This window comes from Malaclemys terrapin, chromosome 2 (assembly GCF_027887155.1).
Source record: "Malaclemys terrapin pileata isolate rMalTer1 chromosome 2, rMalTer1.hap1, whole genome shotgun sequence".
NCBI classification, from domain to species: Eukaryota; Metazoa; Chordata; order Testudines; family Emydidae; genus Malaclemys; species Malaclemys terrapin.
Genome location: NC_071506.1, coordinates 118,717,384 through 118,743,296, shown reverse-complemented (window position 1 = coordinate 118,743,296; position 25,913 = coordinate 118,717,384). Strand labels below are relative to the sequence as shown.

The 25,913-nt window shown below is 43.5% G+C and overlaps 1 protein-coding gene across 1 annotated transcript in view; it reads left to right on the top strand.

Annotated features, from left to right (window-relative positions):
• The window catches only part of EXOC2 (exocyst complex component 2), a 207,734-nt gene extending 182,084 nt beyond the window's left edge, over nucleotides 1–25,650 (top strand). The window contains exons 25-28 of the mRNA XM_054017785.1: nucleotides 6,192–6,314; nucleotides 16,348–16,409; nucleotides 17,440–17,499; nucleotides 23,891–25,650. Coding sequence (XP_053873760.1) covers nucleotides 6,192–6,314; nucleotides 16,348–16,409; nucleotides 17,440–17,499; nucleotides 23,891–23,981 — 336 coding nt within the window. The 3' untranslated portion in view covers nucleotides 23,982–25,650. The remainder of the gene's footprint in view (nucleotides 1–6,191; nucleotides 6,315–16,347; nucleotides 16,410–17,439; nucleotides 17,500–23,890) is intronic.
• Nucleotides 25,651–25,913: the final 263 nt, after the last annotated feature.

Here is a 25,913-nt window from a genome sequence, read left to right as displayed (position 1 = left end):
ACCTATGTGAACAGTTAGTACGCAGCAAGCTGGGAAGTAAGTCTACTTTGTGCTATCCTGCTGCTATCCTAACTGTCTGTGTGGATCCTGCTGTCATGCCCAAAAAGTTCCCTAGTGCACTTTAATCTACTCCTGTTTCAAAACAGGGTAGGTCAAAGCAAACTAAGGGTATGTCTACACTACGAAATTAGGTCGATTTAATAGAAGTCATTTTTTTAGAAATCGATTTGATACAGTCGATTGTGTGTGTCCCCACTAAGCGCATTAAATCGGTGGTGTGCGTCCACAATACCGAGGCTAGCGTCGACTTTCGGAGCGTTACACTGTGGTAGCTATCCCACAGTTCCCGCAGTCTCCGCCGCCCATTGGAATTCTGGGTTGAGCTTCCAATGCCTGATGGGGCAAAAACATTGTCGCAGGTGGTCCTGGGTACATGTTGTCAGGCCCCTCCCTCCCTCCCTCTGTGAAAGCAATGGCAAAAAATCGTTTCTCGCCTTTTTTCCTGGGTTGACCCATGCAGACGACATACCACGGCAAGCATTGAGCCCACTCAGCTCACTGTCACCATATGTCTCCTGGGTGCTGCTGGCAGACGCGGTACTGCAGTGCTACACAGCATCATCCCCTTGACTTGCCTTGCGGACAGCAGACGGTAGAATATGACTGCTAGCCGTCATCGTTGTCCCTCGGTTAGGTTGATCGGGGGCGCCTCGGCAGACATGGGTGCTCCTGGCCGGCCTCAGTGAGGTCGGTCGAGGGTGCCTGGACAAAAATGGGAATGACTCCAGGTCATTTTCTTCTTTAAGTTTTGTCTAATGGAGATTCAGTCCTGCCTGGAAAATCATGCCAGCTGGACGATTCTGCCTCAGGCTGCTCTCCCAGTCGGCAGCACCGCACGGTCGCATCTACCCCAGCCTACCCCTTGCTCCCATGGCTCATGAAGCCTGGACAGTAGAAAGGAGCAGTCCAACTATAGGCTGAGCAAGTGCGTAATAGTGGTAGAATGTGCCTTTGGATGTTTAAAAGCGCGCTGGCGCAGTTTACGGACTCAGTTAGACCTCAGCGAAACCAGTATTCCCATCGTTATTACTGCATGCTGTGTGCTCCACAATATCTGTGAGAATAAGGGGGAGACATTTATGGCGGGGTGGGAGGTTGAGGCAAATCGCCTGGCCACTGATTACGCGCAGCCATACACCAGGGCAGTTAGAAGAGCACAACAGGGTGCGCTGTACATCAGAGAAGCTTTGAAAACCAGTTTCATGACTGGCCAGGCTACAGTGTGAAAGTTCTATTTGTTTCTCCTTGATGAAAACGTGCCCCCTTGGTTCACTCTACTTCCCTGTAAGCCATCTGCCCTCCCCTCCCCCTTTTGATCTTCACTTGCAGAGGCAATAAAGTCATCGTTGTTTCAAATTCATGCATTCTTTATTAATTCATCACACAAATGAGGGGATAACCGCCAAGGTAGCCCGGGAGGAGTGGGAGAGGAGGGAAGTATAGGGTGGGGTAGTTGTAGGGGCACCTCCTAGAAGCTCTTCTAACTGCCCTGCTGTATGGTATGTAGCTCATCATAGAAGCGGCATGTCTGGGGCTCGGACCCGGAGCGGCCGTTTGCCTCTCTGGTTCTTTGGTAGGCTTCTCGCAACACTGCGGCAGGTCCTTGTTATAACCTCTGTCCTTCATGCCTTTGGAGGTTTTTTCAAATATTCTGGCATTTCATCTTTTGGAACGGAGTTTGGATAGCACGGATTCATCTCCCCATACAGCGATCAGATCCAGTACCTCCCGTTTGGTCCATGCTGGAGCTCTTTTGCGATTCTGGGACTCCATGGGCACCTGTGCTGATCAGCTCGCTACGCTGGCCAAACAGGAAATTCAAAAGTTTGCGGGGCTTTTCCTGTCTACCTGGCCAGTGCATCTGAGTTGAGAGTGCTGTCCAGAGCAGTCACAATGGAGCACTCTGGGATAGCTCCTGGTGGCCAATACCATTGAATTGCATCCACACTACCCCAAATTCAACCCAGCAGGGTCGATTTCAGCGCTAATCCCCTCGTCGGAGAGGAGTACAGAAATCGATTTTAAGAGCCCTTTAAGTCGACAAAAATGGCTTCGTCGTGTGGACGGGTGCAGGGTTAAATCGATCTAACACTACTAAATTCGACCTAAACTCGTAGTGTAGATCAGGGCTAAGAGTAAATAAGAGTGCCTTATTCCAAATTAGTATGGTTTAAACTAATTTAAAATAAGGTACTCTTGTTCTGGAATAAGTATCCACATGTGGAGTTAATCAGGGGTAGCTGTTTTGGAATAACTCCCTGTGGAGACAAATCCTTGGTGTGTGCTTTTTATTTTCTTTCAACAATCTGAAAAAGAGGAAAGTCAAAGTATAAAACTCAATTCTTCTCTTTCCGTGCATGTTTTAAAAAAATACAGTGCTCTTTGTATGAACTGAGTTAGTTTGTGCTTCAAGAGATGGGAGTGTAGGGGAAGTGTTGAACATGTGCGGCTTGAGCGGGAAAACATACATCATGTTGCATGGAAATTCATCAAGCAAAAATAGAAAATCTGGAGTGGATGCATGGTATATATTTGCCTGCATGACCCCATTTTGCGACTTTCTGTTTCCTGTAACCCAGACAACAACAAAGCAACGTAACAACCAAGGAATCCAAGGAATTTTAGTTAGTGCTCTCTGATGTGAGCACATGGACTTGTGTGTTGCAACACAGCTTCTCTAAATCCGGACGTGTAGTAGAAATTGCATATCTAATCTAATTGTGACATTAGGGGCAGATCGATTCTGAGACTTGATGGACACAAATGTGCTGAATCCAGCTTCATACAAATATGTGTTCATGAGTGGCACCATCAGTTTCAATGCATGTGTTGAGAGTGCAGGATATTCATTCTTGACAGTGAACCCAGAACTCTGGGAGAGAAAATTGGGCATATGTTACTCCCAAGAATCAATCACAGGAAATTTCGATGAGCTGTTCAATTTCAGCTGCTGGCAAATCCATGGCATGAGGCTTGCAAACAGGTTTCACTCCCAGTCATACTTTATAAGTACAAGGTCAGGGGAAAAGGATGCAAACCATTACTCCATCTGGCTGAGATGCTCAGTCATCCCATGTCTGGGAGTGTCTGGGAGGCCAAATAATTTCATTATCAGCCAATAACTTACAGCACAGAGACAGCAATTTACAATGATTCTTTATCGAGTACTAACAGGATACTTATGGTGGCATAAAAGAAGATATGGGCCCTGCCTTAAGGAGCTTACAAGCCACTGCAGATTCCCATCTCAGAAAAAGCTAGCACAGACTCCTACTGGCTCAAGCAGAGAGGATGCTCTTATGGTAAAACTGCTGCCCATAGATAAGTATCTTCTGGATTCAAATCTCCCTCCCCTGGATGCTGGCAGAGCCAGAGGGTGCAAATGGTTAAATGGCATCCATATAACCACCTCCTTACAGCCAACGTCTGGACCTGCTCCACAAATACTGTCCCAGGAAGCTGCTGTTTTACAAAACGATGATCTCTGCATTGAGTGACCTCACACACACCATAGGTGTAAGGTTGCACTTTGTGGAGGTCACCATTTTGTAGATCAAAATAGCAGTCTCCTGGTGTGGCACCTGTGGAGCAAGTCCGGACGTGTTTGGGGGCAGACAGCGTCAGATTGCGAGCCGAATCTGACCTGTTGGACCCACAACCCCCTCTGCTGAGGGCACTACCCCAGTTTGGGAACCGCGGATATGTAGCATCTGGACTCCCAAAATGGGCCATGGCTTGCAACAGAGAGGAGGAGTGTATGTTAAAAAAGTAAGCGTGAAATACTGATGAAAATTGAAATAATTATTTGCAGAGCTGCATACTTCCAGATGCATACCTAAGTGTAAATAGACTATTGCAGGAATTTTCTACAGTACTTAAGCTATAGCACCTGTTCTAAATAATCCCATCCCTCACCATCACAAAATGTATTTTCTCATTAATATTACCAAAACCATTCTTTCACATAGCACAAATAACACTGTTCAGTCTTTAGACCCTCTTTACTTGCTTAAAATTGGCTTTTGAGTATTTTAGACTCCTTTTAATATTTTCTTTAATTAGAGAGACTAATGCTAATTGAAATATTTTCATGGGTTTTGGAATTCCAATTAAAACAGATTTTTGTTTTGATGCAGGTATTTACCTTCAGTGTATGTAGCACAAATACTGCAGCATTGTGCCAGTACTTGAGAATGAAGGAGTTAACATAACTATAAACCACAGTGAAAATGATTAGTCTGTTTTCATTTTCCAGGATGAGTAAATTACGTGAAAGGAACAAACAAAATAAGTTAGATTTTTCTTTTAAATTCAGTTAAAATAATCTAAATTGTTTTTAATAAACACAAGTAAGGACATTTTTTAAATGATTTTTAACTTGGCTATGTCCTTTTAAGTAGGTATAATTATCAAAGTCCTGATTCAGCCAGGGAGTTAAGCATATGACTACCTTAAAAAAGTTTGTTGTCTCATTAACGTCAATTGGACTACTCGTGCTTAAAATTAGGGCACATGCATAAATACCCTATTGAATTGGATGCTAGTTGATTTTCCCGTGTTAAGCTTTGCCTCATGAATTTCTATGTGTGAAATTATATTTTCACAAGTACTTGCAGAAGTATGTGAATTTGATCACTGGTGTGAAATTTTACAATTTCCACAAGAGTAACACTGTTTTCTGCTGAAATTTTGCCAATCTGGCTCAGTCTTAGATTTTGCTAGCAACACTGTTGATTTTTGTAGTTTAAACAACAATAGTTAACCATCAACTGTGCAATAGGCAGGTTCTGAGGTGAAAAAAATTGTTCCTTTTAACTAAAAAGTCAAATTTGAACTGAAACCAAAATAAGTATAGTTTTTGCAAAAATGTGGTGATTTACCATGGCTGAGAATTTTTTTCCTGAGTTCTAACAAGTAATGTTGAGAATGGCCATTGTGGGTACAAATACTTTCCTCTTAGTAGAAGGCTTTGACCGTTTTCTTGGTATGCTTGTGTTGTATTGCTCAGCAACACCTGCATGAAATGGCTTTTTCCCATATTGCTTTTACCATTTTTCTCTGTATGTGACCAAAATTGTTGGCTTTTGTGGGTCAAAGCAGTTAAAAGCAAGATGATTATTTGAACTCGTAGGTGAGTGACTGATAGCCAGCATATGTGTGGTCAGCGTGCCTTGGCTGTAGTGCAAATCTGTTATGTTACAGTTTGTTTAGTCTGTGAAATCCATGACACATCACTCTCACATATATCGTGAAAAATCGGGTATGGTTCCTAAATTCATATTTGAGTTTTACTCATCCGCATACTGGTGTTTCTCTAAATATTTTCCACTGATTATGCATTTCTATAAAGCAGTTTTTCATTGTCAAATCAGACACGCTCCTAACTTTCACATAAAGCAAAGGTCCTATAGTAAAAGTGTGACCCAATCATTTGTTGTTGATTGCTTGTTTGTTTTTTTAAGAAATCTGAATAAATGAATAATGAAATTTCTAGCCAAAATCATCATCTTTCCCCATGACTCTGATCACATCACTTCCTCCTCAAATCACCATCCCTTTTTCTTTCCCCTCTTTTCCACATGTAATCCACACTGTCCTCATTTTCATCGTCAAGGCTTAACACAACTCAATCTCATTTCCTCTTACCCACCTCTTGCTCCGTGTTCTGCCCAATTTTCTCTCCTAATTATCTGAGACATTATCCCTCTTCCAGTGCACTAACAGTCTCTTACTGTCTTTAAATCTCTCCTAAAAACTGACTTTTTTGCCAAGCTTCAGAACTCTGACACTGTTTGATCTCATTTTGGCACCTATCTTTTTGTTTTATTACTCTATTATTTTGTAAGGTGGATCTTGTATTATTATTAAATTGAATTATGGCAGCAACTATGGACCCTAATTGGGAATCCAGGCACCGTTGATCTCAGTGTTATACAAGCAAGTAATAAAAAAGACAGTCCAAGAGAGTTTTCATTCTAGGTTTATGGGGAAGAAGTGGGAAGAAGATAAGGTGCTTCTGGGAAAAGCAACGAAACATGCAATCAAGGTTAACTCTTTGCATGTCCATACTAAGGTGCAATATAAATATTAATACAGATACCCAATTCATAGCTCTGATTTAAAACCTGCAGGTATTCACCATCTCTAAGGAATTAGTGCCTCGAGTACTGTCAAGGATTGTGGAATCTGTTGCTGAAGAACTAAGTCGACTGATGCAGTGTGTGTCATCGTTCAGTAAAAATGGAGCTTTACAGGTAGATAAAGACTCTGACTTTCTATTTCTGAGTTGAGAAAATTGGAAATACTGTAGCTAGAAAGTGAGAGAGAGATTCCCCATTGTTATTGGACTGTAGCATAATAGCCTGTTTGTACTCAAATGCAACAAACAGCTGTTGTAGAAGTTATATTTTTACCCATTATTTTACAGCAGCTGGTTAAATATTTTGATTGTGTTCTTATTTTTGTCCGCAAAGATTTTGGTTTTAATAATGTTTTTAATTGTATTTTATAGCTTGTTTTTAAATCTGTTGGTATTAGTGTGGAAAGATCAGTGTAGTGATGTGTCATAGTTGTATATTATTCCACTGTTTGGAGAGAGAATAAAAACATTTCCTGTATCGTACGACTCCAGAGGAAGGCATAGCTGCAAAATATCTGCAAATGACATCACTATGGAAACGCGTGCAAAAATTACCATTAAAAGAAGGTCTTAAAGATCCATTTATCAAAAGTCTTGCCATTCCCATTTCAGATTAGATGAACCAGTACTAACAACAATGAGCAAATGAACTGTGACCAGAGTATTTTAAATAAACAGAGGTGGGTGGGAATGTGTGCTGGCCCATTCAGAGAATCATAGAATATCAGGGTTGGAAGGGACCTCAGGAGGTCATTTAGTCCAACCCCCTGCTCAAAGCAGGACCAATCCCCGGACAGATTTTTGCCCCAAATCCCTAAATGGCCCCTTCAAGGATTGAATTCACAACCCTGGGTTTAGCAGGCCAATGCTCAAACCACTGAGCTATCCCCCCCCCTTGTTTCTAACAATTTATTTTGAGTGCTTTTCTTGTGAAATTAAGATTCCCAATGAGGTTCAAGGAAGGGTAAGTTCTTAGGATTTTGTAAATAACTATAACCCTGGTGCGTCATTAGCAAAATATTTATAGAATACATGGTTTAATCACATTCTTCATAGAATCAGATCCAATAGTTCTTACTCAGACAAAACTCTTAAGTCAATGCTTTTGAATCTTTTGACTGAGGAATACCCATCAGCTATATATGGTCTGTGAATTGTTGTAGTCCAGGCAATTGTACATCTTAAAATATCTTCATATTCGGGTTTTACTTCTATTCTTCCATGTCTTGTATTTAAAAAGCATGTTTAGCTTTTAAAACCCATTCTTAATAATGTAGATAAATGGAATAGAAATCTGCAGCCAACACCCATCTTACTGTTCTTTCAGATTTATTTTAGAATTCTAAAGCAACTGAAAATCTAAACGAAAATGGGTTTATTTTTAAAAATATATTACACTCTTAGTAATGAAGATACAATGTAGAGTATTATCAACTTAACGTTTAAAGAGGAGGTCCATAGACTAGTTATGCTTTTTAGTTAGCAATTAAACTTAATTGGAGCAGAAGACTCCATAGCCTAGTGAAATTACAAGGGTGGAATTAACTAGTGTATATTTAAAATGTAATTACACGTAAATGTATTAAATACAAATGTGACAAGGAGAGAAGGAAAATATTTGAGACCGAAATATGATATGATGTAATCCACAGTGGTCTGATACAAAGGAGCTTTGTGTTCCATATTGGCATACATGAGCATTCTGGTAGTTTACCTACCATTAATTGTGCATATTTTCCAAAAGGGATTTTGGAGGGATGAGGCGTTTACTCACAATAGTTGTATAATGTTATTAAATGCGAAGTCTCAGGACTACAGTCAAATATTTGGTTTTTGTTTTTAAATCAAGCTTATGATTTTTTTAAACAAATGACCTATACTGTGTGGCAGGGTCTTTCAGATTGTGGCAGTGCCTGATTTGAACTCATACCATGGAAGTGGTGGCACTTTACCAATCCATGGGTAAAACAGATATTTTAACACTGCCCTGCTCACTTCTGATTGCTCCCATTAGTTTGAACTAGTTCTAGAGAAGTCTAAAGAAAAAAGAAAACTCCCTTTGACTCAACAGGCACTTTCTCTGACACACAGCCTCTCTAGGACTTGCAGAAACTACCAGCTGCCATTTCATATTCTCTCCAGCAGTCTTGGCATCTGGTTTGGGGAAATGTAAATATTAAATCCCACCATATTATAAACCTTATGTACAGTTTCGATTTTAAATATACTTGTAATACTTTCCAAGTATTATTAGTAGAATAGCATTTGAAGGAGAATTCATGTGGGAAGGACTTCTTGTCACAGCCGGGTAAAGTTGGTAAATAAAGGCTCTACACAATTAATTTTTGAGTTGAGTAAGTAGCCCACCTTTTGTTGAACTCACTCCCTGAACCCATAACTGAAAGAATTCTCTCTCCCAGCAGAAAAATTTGTCAGTTGTGGTCCCTTTCTATCATTCTGGCCATAATCAACCCTCACTATTGATAGACTGATTGTACCAAAACCAGTAGGATATGGACCAGACCAAACTGCTCAATAATACCCATTCCCTGTGGAAAAAACTGAGCTTTGACAAGAGATGCCTCAATCTGTATTTAACAGCCATTCCCCTGATCCAGCCACCCCCTACATATCCAGGCTTCACTCACTCCCCAGCCTTGTGCTTGACGTTAGGCATAAACTATGGCTTCTGATAATGGGCCACTATCACAGTGGGATTTTGCCTCTTAAAACTGAAACAAAACTACACAACTTAGGCCTGGTCCACACTAACCCCCCACTTCGAACTAAGATACGCAACTTCAGCTACGTGAATAACGTAGCTGAAGTCGAAGTACCTTAGTTCGAACTTACCGCGGGTCCAGACGCGGCAGGCAGGCTCCCCCGTTGATGCCGCATACTCCTCTCGCTGAGCAGGAGTACCGGCGTCAACGGCGAGCACTTCCGGGATCAATCCGGGATTGATTTATCGCATCTAGACAAGACGCGATAAATTGATCCCAGAAGATCGATTGCTTACCTCTGGGTCCGGCGGTAAGCAAAGTCTATACTTACCTAAGGGTAGGTAAGTATAGACTTACCTCCGGGTCCGGCGGTAAGCAATCAATCTTCTGGGATCGATCCTGGAAGTGCTTGCTGTCGACGCCGGTACTCCTGCTCGGCGAGAGGAGTACGCGGCATCGATGGGGGAGCCTGCCTGCCGCGTCTGTACCCGCGGTATGTTCGAACTAAGGTACTTCGACTTCAGCTACGTTATTCACGTAGCTGAAGTTGCGTATCTTAGTTCTAAGTGGGGGGTTAGTGTGGACCAGGCCTTAGTGTTACATTGAAACCCAAGAACTCAAAATTTTATTGGTGGCAGAACCAGGGTCTAAAGGTGCCTAAGGCACCCAGCTCTCAAAAATCCTAACCCATTCATCCTGAAAGAACCTACAAGATGTTCAAGGAAGTTGAGAAGGCCCATCTTTGCTTGCCATTTTCCTACAAGAGAAACCTTTCTCCTTAACATAAATTGGTGGTCAGCTAAATCCTAATGCTTGCCAGGAAATCCTGCACCCTTAACGCACAAATCTATGCTGGCTGCCTATCTAGCAGGGGAAAATAAAAACTCTGTATGTATGATATATGTATAAGATATTCCCAAACAAAAGCCTTCATTACAGTTGAAAATAAATATGTATGTTAGAGTTTAAAAAGCTTAATTAGAAAGTTGACATGGTTATATTAACTTTGGTTAAGTTTGGATCAGTCTCTGCATTTCATGATTGGATCCACCAGAATCTCTGTAATGGGCTGAACAAAAGCTGATTGTGAATTATGGTGAAGTTTGTGGCTCTAATCCATTTCTAGAAAGAAATGTGTAAATGGGATTTTTTTTAAGTATTGATCAAATTCATGGTGTTACCATCTTCACATAAAATCCACGACGGAAATGATTTCAATGAGAGCAAAGAAAATCTCTTAAACCCTGATTGATTCACTTCTACCTCAGAAATGTACCCAAACTTCATTTTCCATCGTAGCCTGCTTAGCTGGAAATTGACACACAGGTACATTGCTGAGGCAAAATCCCCAAGCCTGTATACTCAGGCCTGGTCTACACTACGGGTTTAGGTCGACTTTAGCAGCGTTAAACCGAATTAAGCCTGGACACGTCCACACAACGAGGCCCTTTCTTTCGAATTAAAGGGCCCTTTAAACCGGTTTCTTTACACCACCTCCGACGAGGGGATTAGCGATAAAACCGGCCTTTGCGGGTCGGAATTGGGGTAGTGTGGACGGAATTCGATGTTATTGGCCTCCGGGAGCTATCCCACAGTGCTTCATTGTGACCGCTCTGGACAGCGCTCTCAACTCAGATGCACTGACCAGGTAGACAGGAAAAGACCCGCGAAGGTTTGAATTTCATTTCCTGTTTGCCCAGCGTGGAGAGCACAGGTGACCACGCAGAGCTCATCAGCACAGGTAACCGTCATGGAGTCCTCCCAGGATCGCAAAAGAGCTCCAGCATGGACCGAACGGGAGGTACGAGATCTGCTCGCCATATGGGGAGATGAAGCAGTGATAGCTGAACTCCGTAGCAGTAAAAGAAATGGAAAAGTATTAGAAAAGATCTCCAAGGCCATGAAGGACCGAGGCCATAACAGGGACACACAGCAGTGCCGCGTGAAAATTAAGGAGCTAAGGCAAGCCTACCACAAAGCCAGAGAAGCAAACGGAAGGTCCGGGGCAGAGCCGCAAACTTGCCGCTACTACGCGGAGCTGCATGCGATCCTAGGGGGTGCAGCCACCACTACCCCAACCGTGTGCTATGACTCTCTCACTGGAGAAACACACAGGGAAGACGGTTCGGGGAACGAGGAAGATGACGATGGAGGTACTGTAGGTAGCTCACAGCAGCAAGGAAGCGGAGAAACCGGTTTCCCCAACAGCCAGGATATGTTTGTGACCCTGGACCTGGAACCAGTAACCCCCGAACTCACCCAAGACCCTCAGGGCACACAGGAGACCTCTGGTGAGTGTAACTTTGTAAATATTTGTAAACATTACAAAAAAAAAGCAAGCAAGTCTGTTAACGTGTATGGGGATGGGGCGGAAATCCTCCAGGGACATCTCCAGAAAGCTCTCCTGGTTGAAATGGGGTGATTTTATTAAGGGGGACATTCAGAGGCGCCCGTTCCTGCTCTTCTGACCAGAAATGTTCCCCGCTGTTAACCACGCGGTGGGGGGGAGGGGTGAAGTGATCATCCCAGAGAATCGTGTGTGTGTGTGTGGGGGGGGGTGGTTTACTTGTGTTTGTGCCGCATGTTAACCGGGAAACCGCAGCCCCCTCCTTTTACATTGAAACCCCATTTTAAATGGACAACCCAATTCATCCTTGATATGGGAAATGCGCTGCTGTTTGCAACCTTTCCCGCATGTTAAGAAGGTTAAAAAAGCCAAAACACTGTGGCCTACGATGGCTGCCTGCAAGCCGAAATATGCGACCTTGTAATGAAAGAGTGTACCCATTGTTCCCTAAAATGTGTCCTTTTTAACCACCTCTCCCTTCTCCTCCACCAGCTGCAAATGTTTCTCCTTCGCAGAGGCTCGTGAACATTAGAAAGAGAAAACGTAAGACGAGGGACGAGATGTTCACGGAGCTGCAGATGTCCGCCCAGGCTGATAGAGCACAGCAGAATGCGTGGAGGCAGTCAATGACGGAGATGAGAAAAGCCCAATATGAACGAGAGGAGAGGTGGCGGGCTGAATCGCGGGAAGAACAGAGCAAGTGGCGGGCTGAAGACGATAGGTGGCGTCAGCTTGCAGACAGACGGCAAGAGGCAATGCTCCGTCTGCTGGAGCATCAAAGTGATATGCTCGAGCGTATGGTTGAGTTGCAGGAAAGGCAGCAGGAGCAGAGACCGCCGCTACAGCCCCTGTGTAACCAACAGCCCTCCTCCCCAAGTTCCATAGCCTCCTCACCCAGACGCCCAAGAACACGGTGGGGGGGCCTCCGTCCACCCAGTCACTCCACCCCAGATGATCGCCAAAGCATCAGAAGGCTGGCCTTCAATAAGAGTTAAAGTTTTAAAATGCAGTGTGTCCTTTTCCATCCCTCCTCCCCCACCCATCCCAGGCTACCTTGGCAATTATCCCCCTACCTCTGTAAGGAACTAATAAAGAATGCATGAATGTGAAAAAACAATGACTTTATTGCCTCTGCAAGGGGGAGGGGAGGGTGGGGTGGGGTGGTTGGTTTACAGGGAAGTAGAGTGAACCGGGTCGGGGGGGGGGGGGGTTGGAGGGTTCATCAAGGAGAAACAAACAGAAGTTTCACACAGTAGCCTGGCCAGTCACAAAACTCGTTTTCAAAGCTTCTCTGATGCGCACCGCGCCCTGCTGTGCTCCTCTAACCGCCCTGGTGTCTGGCTGCGCGTAATCAGCGGCCAGGCGAGTTGCCTCAACCTCCCACCCCGCCATAAAGGTCTCCCCCTTACTCTCACAGATATTGTGGAGCGCACAGCAAGCAGCAATAACAATAGGGATATTCTTTTCGCTGAGGTCTGAGCGAGTCAGTAAGCTGCGCCAGCGCGCTTTTAAACGTCCAAATGCACATTCCACCACCATTCGGCACTTGCTCAGCCTGTAGTTGAACAGGTCCTGACTCCTGTCCAGGCTGCCTGTGTACGGCTTCATGAGCCATGGCATTAAGGGGTAGGCTGGGTCCCCAAGGATCACGATAGGCATTTCAACATCCCCAATGGTCACTTTCTGGTCCGGGAAGAAAGTCCCTTCCTCCAGCTTTCGAAACAGAGCAGAGTTCCTGAAGACGCGAGCATCATGTACCTTTCCCGGCCATCCCACGTTGATGTTGGTGAAACGTCCCTTGTGATCCACCAGGGCTTGCAGCAGCATTGAAAAGTACCCCTTGCGGTTTACGTAGTCGGTGGCTTGGTGCTCCGGTGACAAGATAGGGATATGGGTTCCGTCTATGGCCCCGCCACAGTTTGGGAATCCCATTTCAGCAAAACCATCCACTATTGACTGCACGTTGCCCAGAGTCACTACCCTTGCTATCACCAGGTCTTTCATTGCCCTGGCAAATTGGATCACAGCAGCCCCCACCGTAGATTTGCCCACTCCAAATTGATTCCCGACTGACCGGTAGCTGTCTGGCGTTGCAAGCTTCCACAGGGCTATCGCCACTCGCTTCTCAACTGTGAGGGCTGCTCTCATCTTGGTATTCTGGCGCTTCAGGGCAGGGGAAAGCAAGTCACAAAGTTCCATGAAAGTGGCCTTACGCATGCGAAAGTTTCGCAGCCACTGGGAATCGTCCCATACCTGCAGCACGATGCGATCCCACCAGTCTGTGCTTGTTTCCCGGGCCCAGAATCGGCGTTCCACGGTATCAACCTGCCCCAGTGACACCATGATTTCCACATTGCTGGGGCCTGTGCCTTGTGAGAGGTCTATGGCCATGTCAATTTCCTCATCACTCTCGTCGCCGTGCTGCAATCGCCTCCTCGCCTGGTCCGGGTTTCGCCTTGGCATGTTCTGGCTCTGCATATACTCCAGGACAATGCGCGTGGTGTTCATAGTGCTCATAATTGCCGCGGTGATCTGAGCGGGCTCCATGATCCCAGTGCTAGCTATGGCGCCTGGTCAGAAAAAAGGCGCGAAAGTAGTATCTGATGGACCAGGAGAAGGAGGGCGGGAGGGAGGGAGGGAGGGAGGGAGGGCCAAGTGACGACATGGCGTACAGGTACAGGAACAGGGAGAAACACAAACAACTGTCACACAGAATGGTCCCCCCAAAGATTAAACTGGAAACCCTGGGCTTAGCAGGCCGTTGATTTCACGGAGGAAGGGGAAGCAAATGAACACAGAATAAATCTATTTTTTACATCTTAAGGTGGCAGCCGACGCTGCAGCATGAGTGACAGCCATACCAGTATGATGATGATGGGTACCAATCATAATATACCATCATCTGCCAAAAGGCAAGGGGCTGCTGCTGTGTAGCAATGCAGCCCCATGTCTGCCAGCCCCACGTCCGCCAGCACCCAGCATCGCCCTCGGCCTCTTCTGGGTGCTTAGCAGACAATATTGGGCAATTGGCAGAAAATAGTACATTATGACTGGTAACCGTCATCATCGAGACAGTAGCATGTCTGCCCAGGTGGCCATGATTGACAGCCACTCCAGTACGACGACGACGGGTACCAGTCATAATATACCATCGCCTGGAAGGGGCTGGTGCAATGCAGCCCTACGGCTGCCAGCCCCACGGCTATCACTCATGCTACACCGTCTACTGCCAAAAGGCAGTTAGCAGCTGCTGCTGTGTAGCAATGCAGTCCCACGTCTGCCGGCACCCAGAGGACATATGGTGACGGTGAGCTCAGCTGTGCTGAGCGGGCTCCATGTTGTCTGCACAGGTAACCCAGGTAACCCAGGTAAAAAGGCGCGAATCTATTGTCTGCCGTTGCTGTGACGGGGGAGGGAGGGGCCTGACGACATGTACCCAGAACCGCCCGCGACACTGTTTTGCATCATCCGGGCATTGGGATCTCAACCCAGAATTCAAAGAAAAGGCGTGAACCGCTTCGCGGCTCGAGCTGTGGCGCAAACGTAGTATCTGACGGCCTAGGGGAAGGAGGGAGGGGGGCCGAGTGACGACATGGCGTACAGGCACAGGGAATTAAAATAAAGAACGGTGGCTGTGCATCAGGGAGAGACACAAACAACTGTCACAGACTGGTCCCCCCCAAAGATTAAACTGAAAACCCTGGGTTTAGCAGGCCGTTGATTTGACGGAGGGAGGGGGAAGCAAATGAATACAGAGAAAATCTATTTTTTACATCTTAAGACGACGGTGCAGCGTGACTGATAGCCCTCGGCATCTTTCTGGGTGCTTGGCAGCAAATACGGGGCGGTGTATGACGATGGTCTTCAGGCCTATTGCACGAGCTGCTGCTCAGGGAAGACTCTGCTAATGTGCGATGACCCGACTTGTAATAGGCCGGCTAACAGTCATAATACACCATTTACTGCCAAAAGGCAAGCCCCACGGCTGCCAGCACCCAGATCGCCGATGAAGGCTACCAGTCTACTGCACCGTCTACCGCCAAAAGGCAGTTAGCAGCTGCTGCTGTGTAGCAATGCAGTCCCACGTCTGCCGGCACCAAGAGGATATATGGTGACGGTGAGCTCAGCTGTGCTGAGCGGGCTCCATGTTGTCTGCACAGGTAACCCAGGTAACTAACCCAGATAAAAGGGCGCGAATCTATTGTCTGCCGTTGCTGTGACGGGGGAGGGAGGGGCCTGACGACATGTACCCAGAACCGCCCGCGACACTGTTTTGCATCATCCGGGCATTGGGATCTCAACCCAGAATTCCAAGGGGCGGCGGAGACTGCGGGAACTGTGGGATAGCTGTGGGATAGCTACCCATAGTGCAATGCTCCGGAAGTCGACGCTAGCCTCGTACTGTGGACGCGGTCTGCCGACTAGAGCACCTAGAGCATTTTATTGTGTGGACATACACAATCGGCTGTATACAACCGATTTCAATAAAACCGGCTTCTATAAATTCGAACTAATTTCGTAGTGTAGACATACCCTCAGTGAAGTGACAGATGAGAGAAGTGGAGCAGAACCATCTACTTCCTCATCTGAAGAAGAAAATTAATTCAGCAGCAAAACCCAGATTAAAATGTGTATTAACCGATTTTTGTTCTCTTGTGTTTTCTTCCTCTCTGGCCAAGCTGTGCTGTAAGGTGCTAGTCTTGCCCTGTAGAAAGCAATAGCTAAACGTAGAAAAGCATGGAAATGCTATCTCAGAGCAGAAAAAGAGCACCAGAGTTCATGCTTTGGTACTGTTACTGGGAGACCGCTCTTTGTTTGGAGACAGCTACATAGTGATTGGATAAACAATTTGACTTCAATTTCACAAATCTGTAATAGTTCCTGTAGCACTTCCTAACTGACATGGCAGAGTGGTAACCAGAAATACAGGAAACAAGTTATTGAAGTTAAGGCTGCTTAAAGTTGCAATGTGCAGTAATATTTTGCTTCTGAAAACAGGCGAGAGGCTTTGTGACATATATGTTTAATTAACCCAAGAATGTTTTAAATTTGTAACAATGGTTACATTCTGTCTCTAGGCAAAGCTTGAAATTTGTGCATTGAGAGATGCTGTGGCCGTATACCTAACACCAGAAAGCAAGTAAGATGCTAAGTAGATTGTGCTCTTGATTTAAAATGAAATGCCTGATAAATATGAAAAAAACACTACATATAGTTTAAATATTTGTTGAAAGAAATTTTATTTCAAATTAATTTCAAACAATGAATACTCAGTTATTAAACTCATCTCTGATAATGGGAAATATTGTTACTTTTATTATCAGATTTTGAGCAGTATCTTTTCATCTAATTTGGGGCGTATTGCTTCCCCACTCTCCAAGTGTCTGGCAGAGATAGGGATCTGGATGAAAACAATTTGGCATAAACACAGATTGGATAAGATGAAAATGCTGCTTGTTGCAATCAAAACAAAGTCATTCACAGTCTCTGGGTCTCATTAGGCTCCTCCTGGTTCCTGGACTCCCCACTAGAAGTAATGGCCAGAAATACCTTCGTTCATCTTCTGTTGGCCAAAATGTACCCTTCCCACTTGAATGCAGATTTTGACAGTTACCTACAGCTCTGTCAACTTAGCACTTGACTACTGTAACACCCTCTATGTAGGGCTCTTGGAATGCCAGTCAGCTGTTCAGCTAGTATAGAATGGAATGGCCTGTCTCTTAAGTACATCAAGCCAGTGAGAGCATATACATCTGTACTTTGTACTCTTCATTTTATTCCTGTTCACTTCTGGGTGGAATTCAGACGGTTAACTATTGTCTATAGCACCATAAATGACTAAGACCAGTTATTTCGAAGACTGCCTCTTCCTCTATGACCCCTCACAGCGACTGTGTTCAGCATGAATATTTTTGCTGTCAGTCTCCAGAGTTTATCTGGTATCAGGTATTTTCAGTGGCTGTGGAATTTCCTCAGGCTAGAAGTCTACCTGAGCCTATGGCTGGCTATGTTCAAATTATACATAAGCCTGAGGTGTTGAGTTGATAATGTGTTAATTTAGCTCAGTCAAAACATTTCATAAATTGAAGTATGTATTCATGGAGCTACAGAGGGAGGCTGTGAGAGAGAGCTATTATACCTGGGAAAAATTAAATATGTTTGCATTACAGCTCAAGTTTTAAGCAAGCTTTGGAAGCCCTGCCGCAACTCTTAAGTGGAGCAGACAAAAAGTAAGTGTACTTGTACTTCCTTTTATAATACCACTCGCAAGAGCACTGTTTTTTTAGTGCAGTAGCAAGATAGTGGTGCTGAAGAATAAGTTATGGCATTTGACTTTTGCAAGTCACAGAATGGCAGTCCTGATTCAGGACAAAGCCCTGATTCAGTGTGGCACATTAGACCTAAATTTTACAGCAGAAACTTTGGCTTTATGTGACACTGCTCTGTTCCCTAGTCCAGTCTAATCAATACAGTATCATTTTTGAATTACAGTCAATTATAGCTTTTCACGCTAATTTTCAAGTTTCAGTGTGCTGCATTGTCTTATTCTATTGAATACCAATAACTGCATTGGAGAAATAGCCAGGGAGGAAAACTGAAGGTTTGACAATTGGTGTTTTGGGGAACTTGGAAGACAGTTTTGTTTGGTTTTGTAATCCAAAGGCTTTAAATAAGAGGGGAATGTAGCATTCCTTTAAATTCAGAAGAAGAGGAAATTTAATTCCTCTTTCCCAATCCCAGCAGCCCTTGACAAAGGCATTCTGCCATGCTACATCTAAACCGGTATCTATACAGTGGCGGATAAGCACATTAGTTTCATGTTTAGACTAAAATCAGAAATAGTGCCAACATTTAAATTGTCATAATTAACTTTCAGAGTTAACACCCATTGTGGTGAATGGACAGATTCATGTCTCCAGACCTGTTGTTTCAGGCTGTCAGCAAATTCAAGTAAATGTTGCTGTGTTCATTTCCACTGTTTTTTCACAACTGAAGGGCTAGAAACTTAATTTTTTTCCTAAATGAAAGCTTAGATTCTGGAATATAATTAAAAACTAATAATTTTTTTTTAAATAGCCACTTATACCATCATCTAATTGTATTATACAAGGGCCCTTGATACTGGCCCAGAAGGATTCAGATCTGAAGGTGATGGCCACTGTGACCCCAGTCTAGCAAAGAATTTATCATAGAATCATAGAATCATAGAATATCAGAGTTGGAAGGGACCTCAAGAGGTCATCTAGTCCAACCCCCTGCTCAAAGCAGGACCAATTCCCAGCTAAATCATCCCAGCCAGGGCTTTGTCAAGCCGGGCCTTAAAAACCTCCAAGGAAGGAGACTCCACCACCTCCCTAGGTAACGCATTCCAGTGTTTCACCACCCTCCTAGTGAAATAGTTTTTCCTGATATCCAACCTGGACCTCCCCCACTGCAGCTTGAGACCATTGCTCCTTGTTCTGTCATCTGCCACCACTGAGAACAGCCGAGCTCCATCCTCTTTGGAACCCCCCTTCAGGTAGTTGAAGGCTGCTATCAAATCCCCCCTCATTCTTCTCTTCTGGAGACTAAACAATCCCAGTTCTCTCAGCCTCTCCTCATAAGTCATGTGCTCCAGACCCCTAATCATTTTTGTTGCCCTCCGCTGGACTCTTTCCAATTTTTCCACATCCTTCTTGTAGTGTGGGGACCAAAACTGGACACAGTATTCCAGATGAGGCCTCACCAATGTCGAATAAAGGGGAACGATCACGTTCCTCGATCTGCTGGCAATGCCCCTACTTATACAGCCCAAAATGCCGTTAGCCTTCTTGGCAACAAGAGCACACTGTTGACTCATATCCAGCTTCTCGTCCACTGTGACCCCTAGGTCCTTTTCAGCAGAACTGCTACCTAGCCATTCGGTCCCTAGTCTGTAGCAGTGCATGGGATTCTTCCGTCCTAAGTGCAGGACTCTGCACTTGTCCTTGTTGAACCTCATCAGGTTTTTTTCTGCCCAATCCTCTAATTTGTCTAGGTCCCTCTGTATCCGATCCCTACCCTCTAGTGTATCTACCACGCCTCCTAGTTTAGTGTCATCTGCAAACTTGCTGAGAGTGCAGTCCACACCATCCTCCAGATCATTAATAAAGATATTAAACAAAACCGGCCCCAGGACCGACCCTTGGGGCACTCCACTTGAAACCGGCTGCCAACTAGACATGGAGCCATTGATCACTACCCGTTGAGCCCGACGATCTAGCCAGCTTTCTATCCACCTTACAGTCCATTCATCCAGCCCATACTTCTTTAACTTGGTGGCAAGAATACTGTGGGAGACAGTATCAAAAGCTTTGCTAAAGTCAAGAAATAACACATCCACTGCTTTCCCCTCATCCACAGAGCCAGTTATCTCATCATAGAAGGCAATTAGGTTAGTCAGGCACGACTTCCCCTTCGTGAATCCATGCTGACTGTTCCTGATCACTTTCCTCTCCTCTAAATGTTTCATAATTGATTCCTTGAGGACCTGCTCCATGATTTTTCCAGGGACTGAGGTGAGGCTGACTGGCCTGTAGTTCCCCGGATCCTCCTTCTTCCCTTTTTTAAAGATGGGCACTACATTAGCCTTTTTCCAGTCATCTGGGACCTCCCCCGATCGCCATGAGTTTTCAAAAATAATGGCTAATGGCTCTGCAATCTCACCCGCCAACTCCTTTAGCACCCTCGGATGCAGCGCATCCGGCCCCATGGACTTGTGCACGTCCAGTTTTTCTAAATAGTCCCGAACCACTTCTTTCTCCACAGAGGGTTGGCCACCTTCTCCCCATGCTGTACTGCCCAGTGCAGCAATCTGGGAGCTGACCTTGTGCGTGAAGACAGAGGCAAAAAAATCATTGAGTACATTAGCTTTTTCCACATCCTCGGTCACTAGGTTGCCTCCCTCATTCAGTAAGGGGCCCACACTTTCCTTGATTTTCTTCTTGTTGCTAACATACCTGAAGAAACCCTTCTTGTTACTCTTAACATCTCTTGCTAACTGCAACTCCAAGAGTGATTTGGCCTTCCTGATTTCACTCCTGCACGCCTGAGCAATATTTTTATACTCCTCCCTGGTCATTTGTCCAATCTTCCACTCCTTATAAGCCTCTTTTTTGCGTTTAAGATCAGCAAGGATTACACTGTTTAGCCAAGCTGGTCGCCTGCCATATTTACTATTCTTTCTACACATCGGGATGGTTTGTTCCTGCAACCTCAATAAGGATTCTTTAAAATACAGCCAGCTCTCCTGGACCCCTTTGCCCTTCATGTTATTCTCCCAGGGGATCCTGCCCATCTGTTCCCTGAGGGAGTCAAAGTCTGCTTTTCTGAAGTCCAGGGTCCGTATTCTGCTGCTCTCCTTTCTTCCTTGTGTCAGGATCCTGAACTCGACCATCTCATGGTCACTGCCTCCCAGGTTCCCATCCACTTTTGCTTCCCCTACTAGTTCTTCCCTGTTTGTGAGCAGCATTTATGTATGCACTTAGACTAAAGCATGTTAGTAATGCCATGTGATAAATGGGCCTACTCACACATTTAAGGTGAAGTATGTTATTAGTGCTTCGCTGGTTTGGGGCCAGAGTGCTCAGCACTTTACAATGTTGAGCCCATAATGAATGTATTTACACACACAATCACACGCACACATGTCTCAGAAAAACAAACTCGGCATTGGTTTGTGTTCTGTCTATGAAACTGAAACCAAAGATGTGTGAAACATTTGCACGGAATCCATTCAGACATCACCCTAGTTCAATATTCTGTAGACGCAAGCAAAGTATGCTTGCACAACTACAACATTTGTGAACCCTGCCTCCCTGCAATGGGCCTCCATCCATTTATCCAACAATTACTCCTTGCTCCTGCCATCCACAAGCCTCAAGACCTCTCCCCACCTTTTAGAGCTCTACAGGAGGGGCTGAAGATAAAAAAGGAGCCTCTTTTGGGGTAAGGAAGGTTCCCCTTTGCAATTGGAGTTCATCGAAATTAAACTTTCAGACAAACCCGTAGGACTTGGTATGTTTCTAACCACTGTGTGCTGAACTACAGAGGGCGGTTCACAAACAAAGCACTGTACAGTTTTTACAGCTCTACCTCCACCCAGAGGGCAGCTCTGAGGCCCAGAGAGTTAAGGATGTGTTCTATACCTTAAATTATTTTCTCAGGTATGTTACCACTACATCTGTAAACTCCCCCACACCATTCATGACAAAATTAAAAATAATTATGTTAAATGTATTTTTTATGGAATGATTTAGAGCTGCTGGTGTTACCAATAACATGCTCCATGTAATATTGAAATATTCACCTGCGTGTGAATGATGGATGTCCTCAGTAGCCTTTCCCAGAGGGACTGTTGGGGAAGTGGGTATTAATTTGTGCTTTCACTCGCTGATCGTAGGAAAGACACACACCTGTTAATTTTACAGCACACAACGTATTATTTGTTCTTTGAAGGAAATGATTGACATCTGCTTAAAGGAAGCCTTCAACGGATTTTATAAAATTGTATGGGCTGCCCTTTCTTGCTTCTGTTGATGTAGACCTAAAATTTTGGGGTTTCCTCCTCCCCCAAAAACACTTAATTTTACCTTAGAAATATGAATTCTGATTTTCCCTGGTTTTGCTGGAGGAATTTCTTGTCAATCTGAGATGTTCAGTGTGACCTAATTAAAGCGATGGGAGTATTGAATCTTTAACAAAGACATCCTGTCACAAATACTCCATATGCGTTGTAGCTGAAGAGGAAAGACGGTCTGTGGTTAAGGCACTCGACTATTGTTCAGGAGATCTGGTTTCGATTCCCAGCTCTACCACAGACTTCCTGTGTGACTTGGGACAAGGCACTTAACCTCTCTGTGTCTCAGTTCCGTATCTGTAAAATGGGGGTGATGGTACTTCCTTTCTCCCATCCTTTGTCTAGTGTTAGACTGTAAATTCTTAGATGCAGGAACTGTCTCTTATTACATGTATGTACGGTGCCTAGTGCAGTGAAACCCCTAGTCTCATCTGAGGCCTCTAGCCATGCCTGTGACACAAATAATTACCTTGAGTTCAATAGGTGCTAACATAAACAATAAAGCGTTTTAAATAGCCTGATGGAAAATCTCGTTACCTTGCATTTGCTCAGGTTTCAATCGCTTGACTTTTTTTTGATGTTGCCATTTCACTAGTTCTCCAGGCACCATAGTCTTTTCCTAAGTAGCAAACCAGGCCTTTACAAAAAAAAAAAAAAAAATCAGACAACATTATTTTGTGCTGCTACTCTGAAACCTGACATTATTTTGTGTGTGTTTGTGTTTTCAGGGTGGTAGGCACTGTACAGACACAGAGAAAGAAACATTTTCTGTCCAAAAGAGTTTATAGTCTAAATAGACCTAGACCATAAGGAGGGGAAAAAAGGTGGGAGACTGGGAGAAACAAGACTACTTTTTCTTTTGCAGGTTCCCTCTTTAATGAAAATTTATTTTTGAAGATAGCATTTATATGAAGGCAAAAGCATACAATTTGATAATACCTCTGAGGCTATGTTCTTCCATGAGCACATAATTTTTACTGTCCCCTTATGCAGCAGGTTAAATATAACATGTGCTTGCTGTACATCTAAACATCAGCTATATATGGATTTGTAAACAAGTGCCAGCATTTGATCTGATTTAAGTTGACCATGTATTTGAGAACACAGAAATAACTGCTAACGCTTTAAGTAGGGTTTTCCTTTATCATCCTATTCAGCCACATGAAAACAGGCTCCTTGTGATGCATTCTAAAAGAACAAGCTTGTGGGACTATAAGAAAAAGTGGCAAGTTAACACAATCTGGTCCTAACATTCCTGATGCTCTGCTACTGATTCCCTGAAAGCTGCTGCTTCCAGTATGTGTCTGTTGGTGTCACTGCAGTGGAATTTGTCATTTTCCTGCTATATTGTGAGAAATTACACCTCTACCTCGATATAACGCTGTCCTCAGAGCCAAAAAATCTTACCGCGTTATAGGTGAAACCGTGTTATATCGAACTTGCTTTGATCCACCGGACTGCGCCCCCCACCCCCCACCCCCCCCCCGGAGCGCTGCTTTACCACGTTATATCCGAATTCATGTTCTATCGGGGTAGAGGTGTATAAGAATTTTCATACTAGAACGAATCAGAAGTCTCTGTGTTCAAGTATCTGGTCTCTAACAGTGGTTTATACAGGATCTGTTACCAAAGGATGTAAAGCTACTTCAGAGCACCCAGTTGTCTGACATGATGCTGTGGGAGGGTAAGAAAGTACGAGAGGAACTTGAACGCAAAAGAATAAGATTTTCCTTGCATTACCCATAATAAGTAGATTTTTTTTTTTTTTAAAGATAAAAAATAGGTGTGCATCTACAGTACCTGCTTTTGTAGTAGTGCATGTTTGTTCCTGGTATGCTATACTGGAGAAACTGAACTATTTAATGTATACAAAAATATTACTGCCTTAATGTGTCCAAGGTCAGAGAGCTTGGGATATATGCGACATTAATTACCTTCTAAATAAATGGATAAACCAAACTTGCAACACCCCAAATCTGTAAACTCCAAACTGCCAAAGTTATACAATGTTTTCTTTTTTACAGGTTATTAGAAGAGCTACTAAACAAATTTAAAAGTAGTATGCACCTGCAGCTCACCTGCTTTCAAGCTTCTTCAGCAATGATGAAAACATAGACGACAGCAAAATGCAAGCATCCCACAAAAGAACACAGATAAACACACTCCCATTACTCCCGTCCTTTTTCATTTCCTTTGAACACTTAGCAGAATATTTTCTCATTGGAGTGGTGTTTCAGTTTACTGGCAAGCAATGGTGTGATTCATGTGGTGTAGCCTTCAAAATAAGAAAGATTATTAGAAATGCCACTGTAAAAAAAATTATCTATTGTTTTTCATCGTATCAAGGCGGTTAGACAAACTTTGCTCTAATATCCTCTTCACAGCTGTATGTTTATAGAGAAATCTTCATTTGTGTGCTGCAAAGTATATTTCATTTGTTAGATATCTATTTTGAAAATGGGTCATGTTAGACATATCTCCATGTACCAGTTTGAAACTCCCTGGATGCACAGGAATGCTGATGAGAACGGATTTGTATATTGGCATGTTGTATAAACTATCCAGATGCGTACTACAAATGTTACTAACTGCAGATGGCTCTAATACACATTCAAATATAGTATGATGGAGAAGGAGCTGCATATTTAAAAAATTTAGCACTTTGGGTAATTTCTCTGCCATTGTCTTCAAGTGCTCACAAATCTGACTTCTTGGTATTTTTTAAATTCAGTTGATCTCCTGGGCAGGGCAATACTGTGTTGTCTATTCCAGTTCAGTCAGAAAGTCAAGGTTAAACGTATAGCCGAAATATAGAAGTATGGTTACCTTTTCAGTGGCCACTTAACAGTTAGTGACTACTCTGCGTTGTAAATGCAAGCATCGCAGTATTTTAAATAATCTAAATCTTCACTAAATCAAATATTCTTTATTGGTTAAGGTCCAGAAGAGCAAACAACTTCTCAGATAGTCAAAAATAAGCTACCAATAGTGTAGTGTAGGCCACTGGACTTTGCTGCTTCCTTCCCACTTCCTCTCCTGCCTTGTCTCCTCCTTTTAGACTTACTCCCTCTGTCTGCCATCCCTCCCTGGTTGTATCATTCTCATCAGGAAATACTGAATCCCTGTTGTGGGTGGGTGGAGATTAAGCAGACCAAAGACAAATTCTGCTATTACTGCCATTGGAGTGTAATCCTAGAAGCTGTGTATGTATTGTGGCTTCTCTACTGACCCTAAGGACTCACATGCTGTGACTTAATGTAAAGTATAGGAAATAAAGATGCCATAAACTAAAACAAATATTAATTGGTATAGGCTGTTAGTTTTGGGGGGGGGTTGTTTTTTTTATTGATCTACTAAACTAATAATGGCCAATAATTATCTGCTGTTTATGTATTTAAAGTTATTTTGGCCTGGTTTACAGAAGCCATAATTTGAATTCACAAAATATTTTTCATGAATCACCAGAAATTCTTTATCTTGCCAATATAGTTAAATGCTTTAAAAATAAAATATAGAGCGTCAGTAATAAACTATGTGTTGCCTATATATGTAACTAAATAAGCATTAAGAGCATTTTAATGAAAATCTGAAACTTTTTAAGTGTATATGCTTATTGAGGGAGTATTAAACAGTTACCTGGACCACTGTTGTTTTCCTAAATCTGTTATCTAACCTAAGCTGAGTATATAAATTTATAGTCACAGTTTCTGATATGATTGTACAGTTTGTTAGACCTGTAAAGGCACTAACTTCAGAATAATAAAGTGGTGTTTAAGCAAGATGACCATTAACTTTTTGTGATTTCATTATTTTTGAAGAATTTATGACCTTCTTTACATAATATGTGAGGTTTTATATTTGCATCAGCTAGGTTGCAACATTTCTGAAGCTTTTGTGCTAAAGTAAGAAACATCCCTCAGAGTGTCATTATATTGGTCATCTTATGTAACAAGAGATTGGTTGTTCTCTTCAAAACCTAAACCAAGCCATTTGCTTTTAGTTCAGTCTTTCTACAAGAATGCTGAATGTTACTGACAGAGGGGCTAA